Here is a 17723-nt window from a genome sequence, read left to right on the forward strand (position 1 = left end):
ACGCTCATAGGCTCCCTGTGCTAAAACACACTATTGCGGTTTAGTAAAAGGGGGCCATAGTGCAAAATATAGACAGCATATATAAATTCAGACACATTTTGATCACTAAATTTAAAATAAAATCATTTTTCCTATCTTGTCTGGTGATTTCATGAGTCTCTGGTTGCACTTTCATCTTCTGATTGTGCATCCAATCTTTCTTCCCTTCTTTCAGCCTGTATGCTTCCTCTCCTCCAGACCTCATTCCCTCCCCTAACTTTTTCTTCCTCTCTCCCTGCCCTTTCTTTTTTTTTTTCTCTCTTGATGCCCCCTTTCTTTTTTTCTGTTTCCCTTCTGTCTCTCTGCCTGCCCCCTTTCTTTCTCCCTACCCTCCACAAAGCCACTGCTGCCACCATCGGGGGAAATAGGCCCCAAAGCCACCGCTGCAACCATCGGGTGAAACAGGCCCCAAAGCCACTGCCGCGGCTGCCCCAAGCTCTCTTTGCTTCCCCCGACATCAATTCTGCCGTTGGAGAGGAAGTTCTGTCCAGCCATGCAACGATTGGCTGGCCCGAACTTCCTCTCCGACTGCAGCCTTAGGGCGGGTGCACAGCCAGGGCGAAACCCCCCCCCCCCCGGTATGACATGGCAGTGGCTCCTCTCACGAATCCCCACCTGCGTCGGAAGTCCGATGCAGTCGGGGATCTTGAGAGGAGCCGCCACTGCATATTTCAACTTTAAAATACAGGCCGCCGCCGCTTCCTCTCACCTCGCCCTCGAGTGAGCGACAGGAGAAAGCGCATGAGCGACGCCACTGAAAATAGTGAGCAATCGCTCATGTGCTCACCTTAGAGGGAACACTGCCCAGGACCGATCCCTGCGGTACTCCACTGAACACCTCCGACGTTTCGGAGGGAGTACCGTTTACCACCACCCTTTGAAGTCTGCCTCTGAGCCAGAAGGAGACATGTTGCCAATAGGAGTGGAGGAGAGAAGAAGAAAAGTTGGACTCGTGGAGAGACAGAGAGAGATTGTTGGTTGGGGAGGGGAATGAGATCTGGAGGAGAGGAAGCATGCAGGAGGCAGAAAGAAAGATGTTGGATGCACAGTCAGAAGGAAGTTCAACCAGAAACAAATTAAATCACCAGACAACAAAGGACAACTGAATTTAATTTCAATTTAGTGATCGAAATGTGTCAGTTTTGAGAATTTATAATCTGCTGTCTATATTTTGCACTAAATTTGTCTATTTCTGTAGTTGTTACTGATTGCATATCTGCCTTGACTTCTTTGAAACCCCCCCAAATATAAATGATTAACATGTTCTCAGCGTACAGTGTGCTTTTTTTATTTTGTGGTTACCATATGAATTAAGATTACGGTATATTGTGTGTACATGGAAAATGAATGGAAGAAATTGCATTACAATTAATACTGTTATAATGGGGGTGGGGTTAGGGACGGAGCTTGTGTTGGGGTACTCGGTTGGTATTTGTTAGACTTAGGGGGTACTTGGCTTGAAGAAGTTGAGAAAAACTGGTCCAGGTGACTATGGAGTTCACTCAGTAAGCCACAGTAGCTATTCTCCCATGGCAAATGCACCAAAGTCCATTCAATTCCTATGGGCTTCAGTGCATTTGCTGTGGCAGAATTGCTATTGCAGGATGCAAAGCATTAACTGATTCAACATGAGTTTGAAGTTGGTTGAATACCACTCTCTCAAGTATGGTAGTTTTGAAAGAAATAGAAGGTTTGATACTGGCCAGTAGTTATTCAGAATAAGAGGATCTGCATTGCTTTTTTCAAGGGTGGCTTAAATGCTACTGGAATACGCCTAAGTGTCAAACCTTAAAAAAGGAAGTCATATTGAGCGTTGGAAAATAATTAATAATAATTAACTAATAAAAATAGTGCACATTTAATTTTCTCCACCACCAAATTTCCCTGTCCCACCCCACCTGGCTGGAAAAAAATTTCTGGGGAGAACACTGATTGATGTATAATGGCACATTCATACATATATTGCATTTTATTTTATTTTGTTTTCTATCCTATCCTCCCCAAAGAGCTCAGAACGGGTTACAGGCTAACATACATAATATACAGTTAACAGGTTACAATTTGACATAGTTACAATGCAAGACTTTTCAATACAAGTTTTTATCCTAATTTATTTTATTTTTAAAATTTCTACACCGTCTAAATCCTAGTCGGTTTACAATATACATCCACATACATAATACTTAAAAGCAGTACAAAAAGAGACAAAATTCAGAATTAAAATTCACAGTTAATCTTTGATCAGTACAAGTCAGACCCTATAAAATAATCATTGTACAGTTGTGTTTTGAGGAGTTTTCTAAAAGTTACTCTCGTCAGCACATTTCCTTAACTGCCCTACCAGCGAATTCCATAATTTCACCCCAGCACAACAAAAGGTCATTGCACTAATTTCTGCATACTGTATTTTGGATTAACATTGGCCTTTAACAAAGTAGAATTTTCAGAGCGCAACGATCTTTTGGGCTGCTAAATGGTCATCTTACTCTTGGAAAAATTCTGGAATTGTACCATACAAAAATTGATGACAGATCATCACAATCTTATATTGTACTCTAAATGCCATGGTTCATAGTCAAAAGAGTGCGGCGACAAAGGTGCGCCGAGACAACTGAGCGGAAGCCCATGCCGAAGAAAAACAGTGTTTTAAGGGGCTCCGACGGGGGGTGTTGGTGGGGAACCCCCCCACTTTAGTGAATACAGATCGCGCCGGCGTTGTGGGGGGTTTTGGGGGTTGTAACCCCCCTAATCATACTGGAAACTTAACTTTTTCCCTGTTTTTTAGGGAAAAAGTGAAGTTTTCAGTATAATGTGGGGGTTACAACCCTCCGATCTATATTCAGTAAAGTGGGGGGGTTCCCCCCACCCCCCATCAGAGCCCCTTAAAACACTGTTTTTCTTCGGCGTGGGCTTCCGCCTTGCGCTCAGTTGTCTCGGCACGCCTTTGTCGGCGCGCGCTTTTGACCTGTCACCAAATGCCACGCATATGGAGGATCTTGTATCATACATTTCTTTGTAATCTATCGGTCATGGGCAGTGGAGTTAGGTGAAGAGGTGTGTTTTTATTGCTTTCCTAAAGTTGAGGGGGATCTAATCTGTGGGGGCAGTTGATTGCAGTGATTCAGTATGAAGTGGGAATAGGAACGTAATTTGGACATTTGCAGTTGACAGGCATGTTTAGACATATTTTTAGATTTAGTTTAGACCCCTCCACATGTAAAAGTGTCCTGTCTGAAGGGAGATGAATTTGAAAACAGGTGAGAGGGGAAATACTGATGGATGAGCTCAGGTCAGAGACTAGTGGTTGTAAAGCAGGGCCATTGTGTGTTTGGCTGCACTGTAAATATGAACATTAGCAATTTGGATCTAACTTTGATCTCTTTTTGTGTTTTTAGTACAGTTTTGATGATCTCGGTGACTCTGTGTTGCTGTCTTGGGTGGGGAATGGCACTGGGGTGAGTAATTTTGGTGGCAAATGTATATAAATTAATCTGTATGTTTAAAGTAGGAATATTTTTAATATATTTTTTTGTTACATCTACTCAGGAGTCCATACGTTAGGTGATGAATCCCCCCAAACTGGGTTTTGCAGAAGTGTTGCAATTTTCAGCACTTCCCACATTGCCTGTGGAGTGTACTGCCTTCTTCAGTTTTTCCTTGTACAGGTGAACTGTGCAGAAGGGTTTCTGATCTGCTCAGCTTGGTTTCTTATTTTCGGTTATAAGTTTTTTTTTTGGTTTTTTTTTCTCTTAACCCTTTCAGGACCATAAGGATCGTAGGCCAATTTTTGTGGTTTTGACAACATTTTTATGGTAAAAAGGGCTTGCAGATGCCAAAAAATTGATTTTTTTTGTGAAATATCATTTTTTTTTTTTTTTAATCAAACTTCTGGCTTATGGACAGTGTGGCAAGTGAATCTTCTCGTCAATCTGGCAACGACGCTAATGAATGAATGTCGGAACCAGTTTGTTTACATAAAGGCAGTATCATATGGAATCCGTACATATCAAATTTAGAACTGTAGACTATCCCAATCAAAATTTATAGGATTTTAAAGTTATGGGACAAATATGTCCCTTGGTCCTGAAAGGGTTAAACATTGGTGCCCTGAGAACCCCCTTCCCGTATTTGGAGATTCTCTGCCTTGGAAAAGGCACAGGATCTGCAGAGACAGACTGCAGCTCACAGAGCAAACCTTAGCATGGAGCTGTGGAGCCAGCCTGCTGTGTGCTACTTCAGGGCTCAGGGTCTATTTCCCTGGGAGCCACTTTGCCTTCTGAATTTTTCAGTAGTTTGAGCTCAGCGACATCAATGAAGTAGCCTAGCCAAGTTTGCTGTCTACCAACTTGAAACTTGAATGTTCTGTTCAGGAAGGTTCGGTATCTGCAGCCTGCGATTTTCGGGTCTACAAAGAGGTTGTGGTTTCTGGTAGATCTGGTGGGGGAGTAGAATTTGAAGTGAGGTAGAAGGTAGTTGGGGGCCATTCCCCAGGTTATTTTGTAGCAAAAGCAGAATTTGAATAGAATTCGTGCCTCAATTGGTAACCAGTGCAACAGTCTGTAGAAGGGACTAACGTGATTACTTTTCTTTAGTCCGAATATTAAGCGGACGGCCGTGTTTTGAACTATTCTCAATTTTCTCATGGTTTTTTTAAGTATCCCCAAATAAATGATGTTACAGTAGTCCAGGGTGGATAGAATCAGTGACTGTACCAGTATTCTGAAAGATAGAGGGTCAAATTTTTTTATGGTTTTCAGTTTCCAAAGAATGGAGAAGCAAACACAAGATATGGAGGGCCATGTATGTCAATGCACACAGTTTAGGTAACAAAATTCTAGAATTAGAGGCTGAAATAAGGAATGCCGACCTAGATGTGGTGGCAATATCTGAAACTTGGTTCACGGACTCACATGGGTGGGATATGGCTATACCGGGCTACAATCTACTTCGTCAGGACAGAGAGGGCAGGTTAGGAGGGGGGGTAGCTCTATACATTAAAGAGGACATCAAAACCACCAGGATCACAGATGTCAAGTACACTGGGGAGTCCCTCTGGGTAAACCTGGCAAGAGGCAGAGAAAAATGCCTGTATCTAGGTGTGGTATACAAACCCCCAAGACAACTGGAAGACATGGATGCAGAATTAATTGAAGACATAGAGAATATCACTCTACGAGGAGAAGCTGTACTGCTAGGGGACTTCAATATGCCTGATGCAGACTGGAACTCATTTTCAGCGACAACCAGCGGTAGCACGAGGCTCTTAACCTCTATAAAGGGAGCACGTCTCAAACAAATGGTAACGGAGCCCACTAGGGCCCAGGCGATCCTCGACCTGGTACTCACAAACGGGGAAAGCGTCTCAGAGGTCTCAGTAGGAGATACGCTAGCCTCCAGCGACCACAACATAGTATGGTTCAACCTTAGGAAAGGCTTTCCTAGATCAAACACGAAAACAAAGGTACTCAATTTCCAGGGCACAGACTTCGCACGCATGGGAGATTTCGTCCATCAGACGCTGCAGGACCAAGCGGAGACCGATGATGTAGAAGCTAAGTGGTTAACACTGAAATCAACCATACATGAAGCAACTAGCTGTTTCATAAAATCAGTAAATAAACGACAAAGAAACAATAAACCCCAATGGTTCACCGCGGAGATCTCGCACCTCATTAAGGAGAAGAAAAAAGCGTTTCTCTTCTACAAGTGCACGGAGAAAAGAGAGGCAAAGGTAGAATATAGCAGTGGTTCCCAACCCTGTCCTGGAGGAACACCAGGCCAATTGGGTTTTCAGGCTAGCCCTAATGAATATGCATGAAGCAAATTTGCATGCCTATCACTTCCATCATATGCAAATCTCTCTCATGCATATTCATTAGGACTAGCCTGAAAACCCGATTGGCCTGGTGGTCCTCCAGGACAGGGTTGGGAATCACTGGAATATAGGACCAGGTCTACAGCGGTCAAAATGGCAGTTAGGGAGGCAAAACTTTGAGTGGAAGAAATTCTGGCAAAAAACATTAAAACGGGGGACAAATCCTTCTTCAGGTATATTAGTGACAGAAAAAGGAACATAGGCGGGATAGTACGCCTTAGAAGACCGGACGGAAGTTACGTGGATGCAGATTCCGATAAAGCTGAACTACTGAATGAATACTTCTGCTCAGTCTTCACCTGTGAGGCACCGGGACACGATCCGCAGTTGAAGGCAACACAAAGCACAGAAGACCCGTTTCAGAATTTTGAGTTCACACCAGGTGAAGTTTACAGTGAACTAGCAAGACTCAAGGTGAACAAAGCCATGAGACCAGACAATTTGCACCCAAGAGTGCTCAGAGAATTGAGCGATGTCCTGGCGAAACCGTTGGCTGAGCTATTCAATCTCTCCCTAAGTAAGGGGAAAGTTCCCCTGGACTGAAAATTAGCTAATGTCGTTCCTCTGCATAAAAAGGGTTGCAGGGCAGAGGCTGCGAATTATAGACCGGTGAGTCTCACATCAATAGTGTGCAAACTCATGGAAACACTAATTAAAAGCAAATTGGACACAATCTTGAATGAAGGGAATCTTCGGGATCCCAGTCAGCATGGATTCACCAAGGGTAGGTCCTGCCAATCCAATCTGATCAGCTTCTTTGACTGGGTAACAAGAAAGTTGGACTTTGGAGAGTCTTTGGACGTCGTGTACCTGGACTTCAGTAAAGCTTTTGACAGTGTCCCACACCGCAGGCTGCTAAGCAAGATGGAATCGATGGGGTTAGGAGAGACACTAACTGCATAGGTCAATGATTGGCTGAGTGGCAGACTTCAGAGGGTGGTGGTTAATGGTACCCTCTCTAAAACATTGGAGGTGACCAGTGGAGTGCCGCAGGGCTCGGTCCTGGGTCCACTCCTTTTCAACATATTCATAGGGGATCTGACTCAAGGGATTCATGGTAAAATAACACTATTCGCCGATGATGCCAAACTATGTAATATAGTAAGTGGATGCAGTTTACAGAATTATATGGCGCAGGACCTGCTTATATTGGAAAGTTGGTCCTCAACCTGGCAGCTAGGCTTCAATGCTAAGAAATGTAAGGTCATGCACCTCGGAAGCGGAAATCCATGTAGGACGTACTTCTTGAACGGAGAAACTTTAAGTAGGACTTCAGCAGAATGAGATTTAGGAGTAATCATCAGTGCAGACATGAAAACTGCCAATCAAGTGGAGAAGGCTTTATCTAAGGCAAGGCAGATATTGGGTTGTATCAATAGAAGTTTCGTCAGCCGAAAGCCTGAAGTCATAATGCGGTTGTACAGGGCCATTGTGAGACCTCATCTGGAGTACTTTGTGCAATTCTTGAGGCCACATTACAGTAAAGATGTGCGCAGAATTGAATCGGTTCAGCGAACGACCACCAGGATGATCTCAGGGCTCAAGGGTCTCTCGTACGAAGAGAGACTGAACAAATTGCAGCTTTACACGCTCGAGGAACGTAGGGAGAGGGGAGACATGATCGAAACATTTAAGTACCTCACGGGACGTGTTGAAGTGGAAGATGATATTTTCTTTCTCAAGGGACCCTCGGCCACAAGAGGGCACTCGCTCAAACTCAGGGGCGGAAAATTTCATGGCGACACCAGAAAGTATTTCTTCACAGAGAGAGTGGTTGATCATTGGAACAAGCTTCCAGTGCAGGTGATCGAGGCAGACAGCGTGCCAGACTTTAAGAATAAATGGGATACCCATGTGGGATCCCTACGAGGGTCAAGATAAGGAAATTGGGTCATTAGGGTATAGACAGGGGGTGGGTAAGCAGAGTGGGCAGACTTGATGGGCTGTAGCCCTTTTCTGCCGTCATCTAATATGTTTCTATGTTTCATTTTTTTGTCACTGAATTTGTATGATCGGTCAAGGTCAAGTGGGTATCTAAGGTGACTCCTAGTATTCGTATGGTTTTTAATATTGGGTGGTCGTGACTGTTTATATGTATTGTTGTTGTAGTTATTTTTTCTTTTGGGCTTGCCAGGAAAATGTTTGTCTTTTCTGAGCTTAGTTTCAGTTTAGAGTTTGTAGTCCATTGTTCAATTTCAGTCATGATGTAGGAGATGTGTTTTAAGGTGGCATTGGTCACGTTTGTTATTGGAATTAGTATGGAGATGTCATCTGTGTATATATAATATATTAGGTTTAACTTTTGTAGTAGGTGACCTAGGGAGGAGATGTATATATTAAACAAGGTGGGAGATAGGGGGGAACATTGAGGCACTCCCGAAGGGCTTTTCCAAGATTCAGAGTAATTCCCGTTATTGACCACTTGATAAGATCATTTGGTTAAGAAGCCTTGGAACCAGGTCCACACTCTTCCCGATAGTCCCATTGCGTCTAGGCGCGTAAGCATTATTTCATGGTCCACTAGGTCAAAAGCGCTACTAAAGTCTAATTGTAAGATCAGGGTGCTGGTACCTTGACTGAAGAGATTATATAGGTGATTAATGAGAGAGCATAGGACTGTCTCGGTGCTGAATCCTTTTCTAAAACCTGATTGGTATTCATTTAAGAGATGTGGTTTATTAGTTCCAGGTTGACCAGCCCTTTCAGCATTTTGGTGAATAAGGGGGTGCTCGCTATGGGTCTATAGTTGGACGTCAATGTGAGTGAGGTCTTCTGGTCTTTGGAGATGGGTGTGATCAGAATGTGTCCCATATTTTCATGGTAAATTCCACTTTTAAGGGTGGATGTTGCCCAGTTAAATAGATCCCTTTTAAATTCAGGTACTGCAACTTGCATGATCTGAGATGGGCATTCGTCTAGTAGACAATTTGATTTGGCGTATTTGTTGAACAGTATGAGGAAGCTGTTCCAATCAGGGGGCTCAAAATGATTCCAGATCATATCAACTTTGGACTCTCTTTCCTGTGAGTTGAGGTGGGATTCGATCTCATTGTGCATTCCTGGGCAGACCAGACATAGATTTGATGGCTTCTGCTAGAAACTTGAAAGTTTAGCACTACTTCAGTTGAGGAGAAGAATCAGGAAATTTAGGGTTGGATGCATTGGTTCAGCCCTGGCTCAACCAAGGACCTTTCTCTCTCTCTTTTTTGTTTATAGCGAATGATACAGGAACAGAATTTGTTCTTGTCCTTTAAGGAAAGGGAAGAATCGGAGTGTGAATGGGCACAACCACTGACTCTCAAGCCTTGCATTGAAGAATGCTGGTGTAGAAGAACCGAAGTTCAGATAGCCACTAAAGAAAGACACAGGATAGTTTCCCTGGCTATCCATGGGGATGGGGACAAATTCTGTCCCCATATCATGTCTTCTCACCTTAGCCCATGGTGGGCTGGGTCTTCTGCAGGATTGTGACTCATCCAGGACTTGTGATCTTAGTGGCCCCAGACTGGCCTTGCCAACCAAGGTATTCAGACTTAGTCTTCAGCAGGCTACTCCTTGGATTTTAGCCAGGTACTAGTGACCTGGATTGGCCACCGCGAGAACAGGCTTCTGGGCTTGATGGACCATTAATCTGACCAGTAAGGCTATTCTTATGTTCATCGCAGGATTCTCAGTCGGGGGCTAGTCTCCATGGAGAAACCACAACGCTTTGGTTTTATGGCATGGCTCTTGAGCACACAGCCCTAGTTCGCAAGGGATATTCAGATGTGGTTATTGCTACTCTACTTCAGGCTAAGAAGCCTTTTATTATGTTTATTTGTTTATTTAAAATATTTATGTCCCACATATCCAAAATTCTATGTGGGTTTAAAAAAAAAAGCACATAAAAATAAGTAAACGTACCCTAACATTAAAATACTAAACACACCACACTTTCTCAAAATACACATTCTTACATGTGAAAACCTCCCCCCCCCTTCTGAAACAAGTAAGCCTTTAAACATTTATGGAAAATTAAAAAAGAAGGAATTTGATGAACATTTTCTGGAAGGGCATTCTAGAGCTGGGTACCCACCACAGCAAAAACTGTGGAATAAATAGTTGCTTTAACTACGATTCATACAGATGGAGCAATCAACAATTGCTTAGATGCAAACGCAGTGATCAAGATGGCACATGTAAAGCAAGTAAAGTAGCCACTACGTTTGGTAAAGCTTGATGCAAGGCCTTATACACCAACACCAAAATTTTAAACTGGATCTTTCAAACCACTAGCAGCCAGTGTAGTTCAATCAGTAAAGGGAAAACATGTTCCCTTGCCGCAGCATTGTAAACTACTTGCAGTGCCTGTAAAGACTTCTTTGGAAGTCCACATAATAGGACATTATAATAATCTAAAAGTGGTAAAACAAAACATTGCATCACTTGACAAAAGTTGGCTAATGAAAGCAGACCATATAGCTTCAATACCAAACAGGTCTTAAAAAAGCATCGTCCTTACCACTGACCACGAAATTGTGAGGAGGAATCCTATGCCAAAACTTGGAAAGCTATTCAACAGTGATGTGAAAGAGACCTGGTGGAAACACTCCGAGCTCCCATTCCGGTGTTCCTTGATTTTTTTCAAGCAGGTCTGGAAAAAGGTCTTGCAGTGGCTTCCCTCAAGGTGCAAGTGACAGGCCTTTCATGCTTCCAGGCACAAGTGGTGAAGTTTTACGTATAGCTCATCCAGATGTGACCAGATTCCTAATAGGGCTCTCTGGTTAAGGCATTCTTTCCCGTCATGGAATCTTAACACCATCCTAAAGGGCCTCACTAAAGCCCTATATGAGCTACTCGGACGCATCCCTTTTGGATTTCAAAGTGAAGGCAATGTTTCTGGTGGCGGTTGGCTCAGCAAGATGTATCTTGGAACTGTAAGCTCTCTCTTGTAGAGAGCTCTTTCTCAGAATCACGGAGGCGGGTGTAGCTCTCCAGACCGTCTCCTCCTTCTTTGTGAAAGTTGTATCCGATTTTCACATCAACAAGGAGGTTCATTTGCCTATATTTCAACCTACAGGCTCAAACAAGCAGGATAGGATAATGAAGAAACTGGGTATGTGAAGAGTTTTACTTCACAACTTAGAAAAGATCAATAACTTTATTTTTTCCAATCATCTGTTTGTGCTTACCAGCCAGTCCAGGTGTGGCAGACTGGTGTCCAAGGCTGCTGTAGCCAGATGAATTCTCAATGTCATTTCATCAGCATACATTACCTATGCTAAGCAGCCGTCGGTTTCTCTCAAGGCACACTTGACCAGGAGTATCGCACTTTCATGGGTAGAGTCTCAGGCAGTTCCTCCCGCAGAGATTTGTAGAGCAGCTGCTTGGTCTAGTCTTAAAATCTTTTTACAAGATTTTAAGGAGTGGATGGGAGGCTTGAAAGGACATCACTTTTGGGTCCTCGGTCTTGCGGGCAGGCTCTTCTGTCCCACACTTGACGTTAGTCGTTGCTTTGGTAAGTCATCTAACATATGGACTCCTGAGTAGATGTAACGGAATGAAAGATTAAGTTCTTACCTGGATATTCTTTCTGTTAATCTTTTCAGGGGTCCATATGGCCTGCCCTCTATATCCTGTATCTCCTGCTTTCTGACTCGGATATTTCTAAATTCTGGGCCTGGAGTTTTTCTCTTGACAACCAGATGACTAAGTGTAAAGAAGTCCTCTATAAATAATTAAATTGCTTAGCCTCTGGCTCCTTTGATTCTAGTGCTTGTTGCACACAGCAGGTTGGTTCGCTGTTACTGCTATGTTATAAATTCCTGTCAATTATTATTGTTTTTTCTAAGTTGCAGAGCAGAACAGAATTATAATGTCTGTGGGGGAAGTTCCCCGTATCCCTCCTTCTTTGTATTCTATTCCAGTGGAGATCGATTGCTTTGGAACGTACTGAAAGTGCTTCCACTGGCAATGTAGGAGGTGCTGAAAGTTGCGAGTTCACGGGCATGAATTTTTTTTTTTTTTTTAAATCTTTATTCATTTTTAATCTTTCAACAAGTGTACAAATTAATATCCTACATATTCTTGAAAACATCACTTGTAAATCTATCAAGAAAAACAACAATTGTATATATATATATAAACCCATAACCCACCCCCCTTCCCATTATAAACACAATAAATAAGCACCCTTCCCCCCTCTCTATTATTCACGGGCATGAATTGATCACCTAATGTAAGGATCCTGAGAAGATTATCCTGGTAAGAACTTAATCTTTCATTAGTAGTTTGATGGTATGATCAAGTGGTTTATATCATGTGGGTGTTGCACTATCCTGGAGAGGTGAAATTTTGCCTTCATTTTATCCCCTCTCCAAGTCCTAGAACTGCTGAGAGGTATGGATGTCTGGTGAGGTGTTACTTGCCAGCTGCTTAAACCAGGCATAAAGCTGACACAGCCCTCTGTTCTGCTCTGCTTTGCCATTGAGGAGTTACATGGTCTTTCCAAGACAAGAGCTGAGCTGTTTTGGGGTTATAAACAGGAAGAGCAGAATCTCTTTAGGGCCCCCATTCACAGACTATTACCTGTAGAGTCTCTGCTGGTATTTGTAAATTCCCCATAGTCGTCTTTCAGGGTCCTCTAGATGCACTTTTCTTAACAGAGGGGCTTTTACTCAGATTTCTGGTAATAAGAGTAATACATGAGGTTTGGGTATGAGGGCACTGATCTGCTGGAGGGGAGCATTAAAACGCCTTGTTTTGGGGGAGGCAGCCTTAGCTGAATCCACTTTTTTTTCCAGGTGTAAACATGGGGAGAACTGTTGGCTTTTATTTCTGGTACTCCAGGGCCAGTCTATGCTCTTGTGTCTTCTCATGATGTATGAGTGTTTGTCACCATCCCTTACCGTATTTTCTCCCTGTCCCTGGCAGGTGATTTTGGTACTAACAACCTTCAGGGTGCCGTTGCCAATGTTGATATTTGGACAATCTAAACTCTACAGGAGGTAAGCTTGTGGAACAGGATAATAATGTACCTCAGTGGGAATGGATGTCTGCACTGTGAAATGCATTTGTACTGGGTTATACCCACTTTAGAGCAAAGCAAAAGAGAGATTAATGTGTGTAGTGGTGGTGGGGGCCCTGGTATAGTGACGTTCATTGATGCACTTGTATGTGTTTTTGTAAAATCATTTTTGTTTTTGTCCTTTCCCCCCCTTCCAAGTGATGATTATGGAAAGAAATTTGAGGACATCACCTCCATGATCAATAACACATTAATTCTTACAGAATTTGGGATGGCCATTGGACCTCAGAATTCTGGAAAAGTAGGTAAACACTTAATGTGAAAGTTGTTGGTGGAATGGGAACATTGCAGAGCATAGTGCATGAGAAATGGGGTTTCAGAAGGTAGCAGAGGACAGAGATTGATGAACACTAAAGGGACAACTCCATGATCAGGGTGCAGGGTGTTGAGCTCCAGGTCACTGTTAAATGAAGCCTGAGGAAGACAAGAGACAGGTCTATAAATAATGCTGAACTACAGGAAGACAGACTGTTTGCTTTCCAAAACCATTGACCAATACTAGGTGTTGGTGTATTTATTAAATGAATAGACCCATATCAGGCTTTAGTTTAAAAGCTCCTTGAGCTCTTCCTCTTAACAAAAAATGTTTCTTTAGTCTCCACACACTCAAAATTCATCTGTTCCATCAAGTTCATTTTGCAGTATTGGTTCAAACCATTATCTTGGCACAGCTGGATTACTGTAATTCCATTTATTACATTAGTGACTTTTATTCCACCAATACCTTGCGGTTCAAGGCGTAGTACATAAGAGGTTATGTGGACATTTCCAGGAGAGTAACAAAGTAGAGTGGGTTGCTTAGGGGGAGATCTAGCCATTGTATTGGTTTCATTACAAGCTGGATAATTTGGTTAGAGGTTGTAGAATCTGGGGAAGATTGAAATGCTTCCTGCAGTGTTAGTTTGTCTTGATGGATTTCTTGAATAGCAGAGTTTTTATTTCTTTTCTGAAAGTTTTGTAGTCTGGTGTCATGAATTGATTGGAGAGTTGGTGGTCTAGTTTCACTGCATGGGTTGCCAGTAGGCCATAGTACATATTTTTGCATTTGACGCCTCTGATTGGGGGGTGCATGAATGGTGTCTGGATTCTCCTTTGCCTGGTTGTTCAAGTAGGCTGGGCTGTCTCCAATTATGGCTTTAAATAGTAGACAGTAGAATTTGAATAGTATTCTTGCTTGTATTGGGAGCCAGTGTGAGTCGAGGTATGCAGTGGTGATGTGGTTGTATTTCTTCAGTGAATACATCAGTCTCAGAGCTGTGTTTTGAACTGTTTGTAGTTTTATCATGACTGTGGGGCAGGGGAGATAGAGGATGTTGCAGTAGTCTGGAAGTCCTAGAACTAGGGATTGGACCATGAGCTGGAATTTTTCTGTCGCAGGACTTTCGGATTTGCCTTAAGTTTCACATGACTGCAAATGATTTCTGTATTTTGTGGGTTTAAGCAAAGGAAACAAGAAACGGCTGCAATTGATTCAAAATGCAGCCAGACTGATTTTTGGAGAGTTCAACTTAAAAGTGCCTGTAAAGTTGTTAAAATTTTACATGAACTATTTGTTCCTTTGTCTTTATCTCTAAACACCATGGGATCGTCGGACATGAAAACAACTCGTATGTATAAGCTCTCTTTTCCATCATTAAGAGGAATCAAGTCCATTAGTAAAATTTCACACTCTTTTCCATACTTACTAACTGCGATATGGACTGGACTAGCTCCTCAAATTAGATTGTGTTTATCTCTCCAGATCTTTTGCAAAACCTTAAAAATCACTGTTTATAGGTCCAATGAATGTTAATGAATCTTTCTTTGTGATCTAATTATGTAAACCAAGCATGCCAAACTCAAAGGCTGACACGGGCTAAATAAACAAGGTTTAAGTTTGTGGGCCACAAAAAAACAAAAACATTTGTTATGAAATGTTATACTTAAAGCATATATGAGAGTTAATCAAGTGTGCATCTTTAAGTTCATATGAGTTTAACTGCTACACTTGTTGTAACATGCAAAAATGAATAAAGAATTTAAAACAGGTTGTACAAGGACAAAAAAAACCCATCATTTTTCATAGAAACTTAGGTTTATTTTGAAAAGTACAGTATAAAAAAAGAACAAGAGCAACAATAAAATTAATGTTTTCGTCCCGACACTTGACATCTCTTCTCTTCTACTATTTTTCCTATTTGGGGAAAATCTTGTCCGCAGTGATGATTACTTTTAAAACTGACTCAAGGTGAATGTCTGTAATTCTGGATCTGATAGGAAACTTATTGCCTTTCATAAGTGTAAATAATTGCTCGCACCAATAAGCACTTCCAAACATGGAAATAATGTCAAATTTTTGAGTATTTTCAAAACTGGTTGGCAAATATTTGTAAAATTCAAGCAAGCCAACTTCACTGTATTTTGTCTTCAAATCTGAATCGCACTGGATCTCAATTACTTCCTTTTTTTTTAAATTTTTATTTATAAATTTTCCATTCTTACAATATTTGATTCATAAAATTATTATTAATTATTACATTTCTAGAATATTATCATTAATAATTCATAGTATTTAAAATATAATATGATAAAGATTATACAATAACATAAAAATATAATTCCCTCTCCCTTTTTATATACTATGTTTCCAATAATTTAATCAAATCCCATCCCATTCATATATAATTTTTATCATTGTGCTAAGAAAACTAATCACTAGAATATTTTGTCAATGGTTGCCAAATTTTCTTGAAATTAAGAAGATTCCCTTGTTGTAACGCTAATATTTTTTCCATTTTATAAATATGACAGACAGAATTCCACCAGAACGTATAATTTAATTTGGTATAATCTTTCCAATTTTGAGTAATTTGTTGCATGGCGACTCCTGTTAGTATTAGTAATAGCTTGTTATTATTTGCTGAAATCGGACTCTTAGTTCTCATTGCAGTGCCAAATAATATGGTGTCATATGAGAGTCCTACATAATTCTCTAGTAACATATTAATTTGGGGCCAAATTGAATTCCAAAATGCGTTTACACAGGGACAGAAAAAGATTAAATGATCTAACGTCCCTATTTCCAATTTACAATGCCAGCATCTATTAGATCTAGTACTATCTATTTTTTGCAGGCGCGTTGGGGTCCAGAACACTCTATGTAATAAGAACAACCATGTTTGATTCATAGATGCTGACCTTGTAGATCTTAATCTCCAGGACCAAAATCGTGGCCATTGAGACTCAGAAATTGTCTGACCAATCTCAATACTCCAAATATCCCTAAGACCTGTTTTCTTTTTTTTATTTAAAAATCCGTATATCAATTTGTACCATTTTGCGGCTTGGTGACCCAAAAAATCCGCCTGGAAACATAGAACCTGTAGACTATATTGATTATTTAGATTTTTCCACTCAGGGAACCCTACCTGAATGGCCTGCTTCAATTGCATCCATTTAAAATATTGTGTTTTATTTAATCCAAATTTATTTTGCAATTGTGAAAAACTAAGCAGTGATCCTTCTGATATGACATCATTCAATGTTCGTATTCCTGCATTTATCCATTGTTTCCAGACGATTTTAAATCCGCCAATTCTGATCCTGGAGTTTATCCATATTGATTGATTTAGAGATTTAGCAATAGGTTCTGGTGACAGATTACTGATGTATCTCAATGTTTTCCAAGTGTCAAATAAAATTCTGTGGTCTTTGTATCTTTTAGGCATTGTTATAGTTATTAACTGTTCTGGATATAAAGGGAACAGGAGCCGCCATTCTAAATATAGCCAATCTGGTACATTTTCTAAAAGATTTGGGAGGATCCAATACATACCCTGTCTTAAAATATAGGCTTGATGATACCTATAAAAATTTGGAAAATTTACCCCCCCTTCCATAATTGGTCTTTGTAATGATACTAAAGCGATTCTTGGTCTTTTCCCACACCAAACAAATTTTGTAAGAACATTGTTAAGTTTTTTATAAAATGACCCCTGAAAAAATATTGGAATCATACTCATTTGGTAACAAACCACAGGCAATATCATCATTTTAATTGTTTGAATTCTTCCCCACCAAGAAAGATGTAATGGATTCCATTGCTCACACATTTCTGTTATTTTTTTCAATAAAAGTTTTTCATTCTCTTTGACTGTATCTTCAATTGTATTTTTAATCATAATTCCTAAGTATTTTATTCCATCCTCTTTCCAAATAAATGAATATGGGTCAAATAATCCTTTGGTACAATGAACATTTATTGGGAGAATTTCAGATTTGTTCCAATTAATTTTATATCCAGAAAAAGTACCATATTTTTCTATTAAATTAAGTATACATGGAATAGTAGTTTCCGGTTCTCTTAAATATAATAATATATCATCTGCATATGCAGATAATTTAAATTCAAAACTGGTGAATGATATTCCCTTTATCTCCTTAGTTTTGTTTATTGCGATTAGTAAAGGTTCTAGGACAATATCAAAAAGTAAAGGAGACAAAGGGCATCCTTGTCTAACTCCCCTATGCAAGTTAAATCTATTTGATAAATTATTGTTAATATATAATCTTGCTCCAGGAGAGTTATACAATGTCTGAATCATTTTAATAAAACCGGATCCTATACCAAACCATTGTAAAGCTTGGTATATAAAATTCCATTCCACTCTATCAAAGGCTTTTTCTGCATCTAAAGATATTAAAAAAGCTGGATCATTTATATTTTTTGCTAAATTTAATGAGTGGAATGCTAATCTAGTATTA

The 17723-nt window shown here is 40.7% G+C and overlaps 1 protein-coding gene across 1 annotated transcript in view; it reads left to right on the forward strand.

The window, feature by feature from the left end:
• Positions 1-17723, forward strand: part of SORT1 (sortilin 1) — a 123177-nt gene that overhangs the window by 16314 nt on the left and 89140 nt on the right. Inside the window, exons 2-4 of the mRNA XM_033918152.1 lie at positions 3435-3494; positions 12827-12900; positions 13119-13221. Coding sequence (XP_033774043.1) covers positions 3435-3494; positions 12827-12900; positions 13119-13221 — 237 coding nt within the window. The remainder of the gene's footprint in view (positions 1-3434; positions 3495-12826; positions 12901-13118; positions 13222-17723) is intronic.

This window comes from Geotrypetes seraphini, chromosome 13, assembly GCF_902459505.1.
Source record: "Geotrypetes seraphini chromosome 13, aGeoSer1.1, whole genome shotgun sequence".
Lineage (NCBI taxonomy): Eukaryota > Metazoa > Chordata > Amphibia > Gymnophiona > Dermophiidae > Geotrypetes > Geotrypetes seraphini.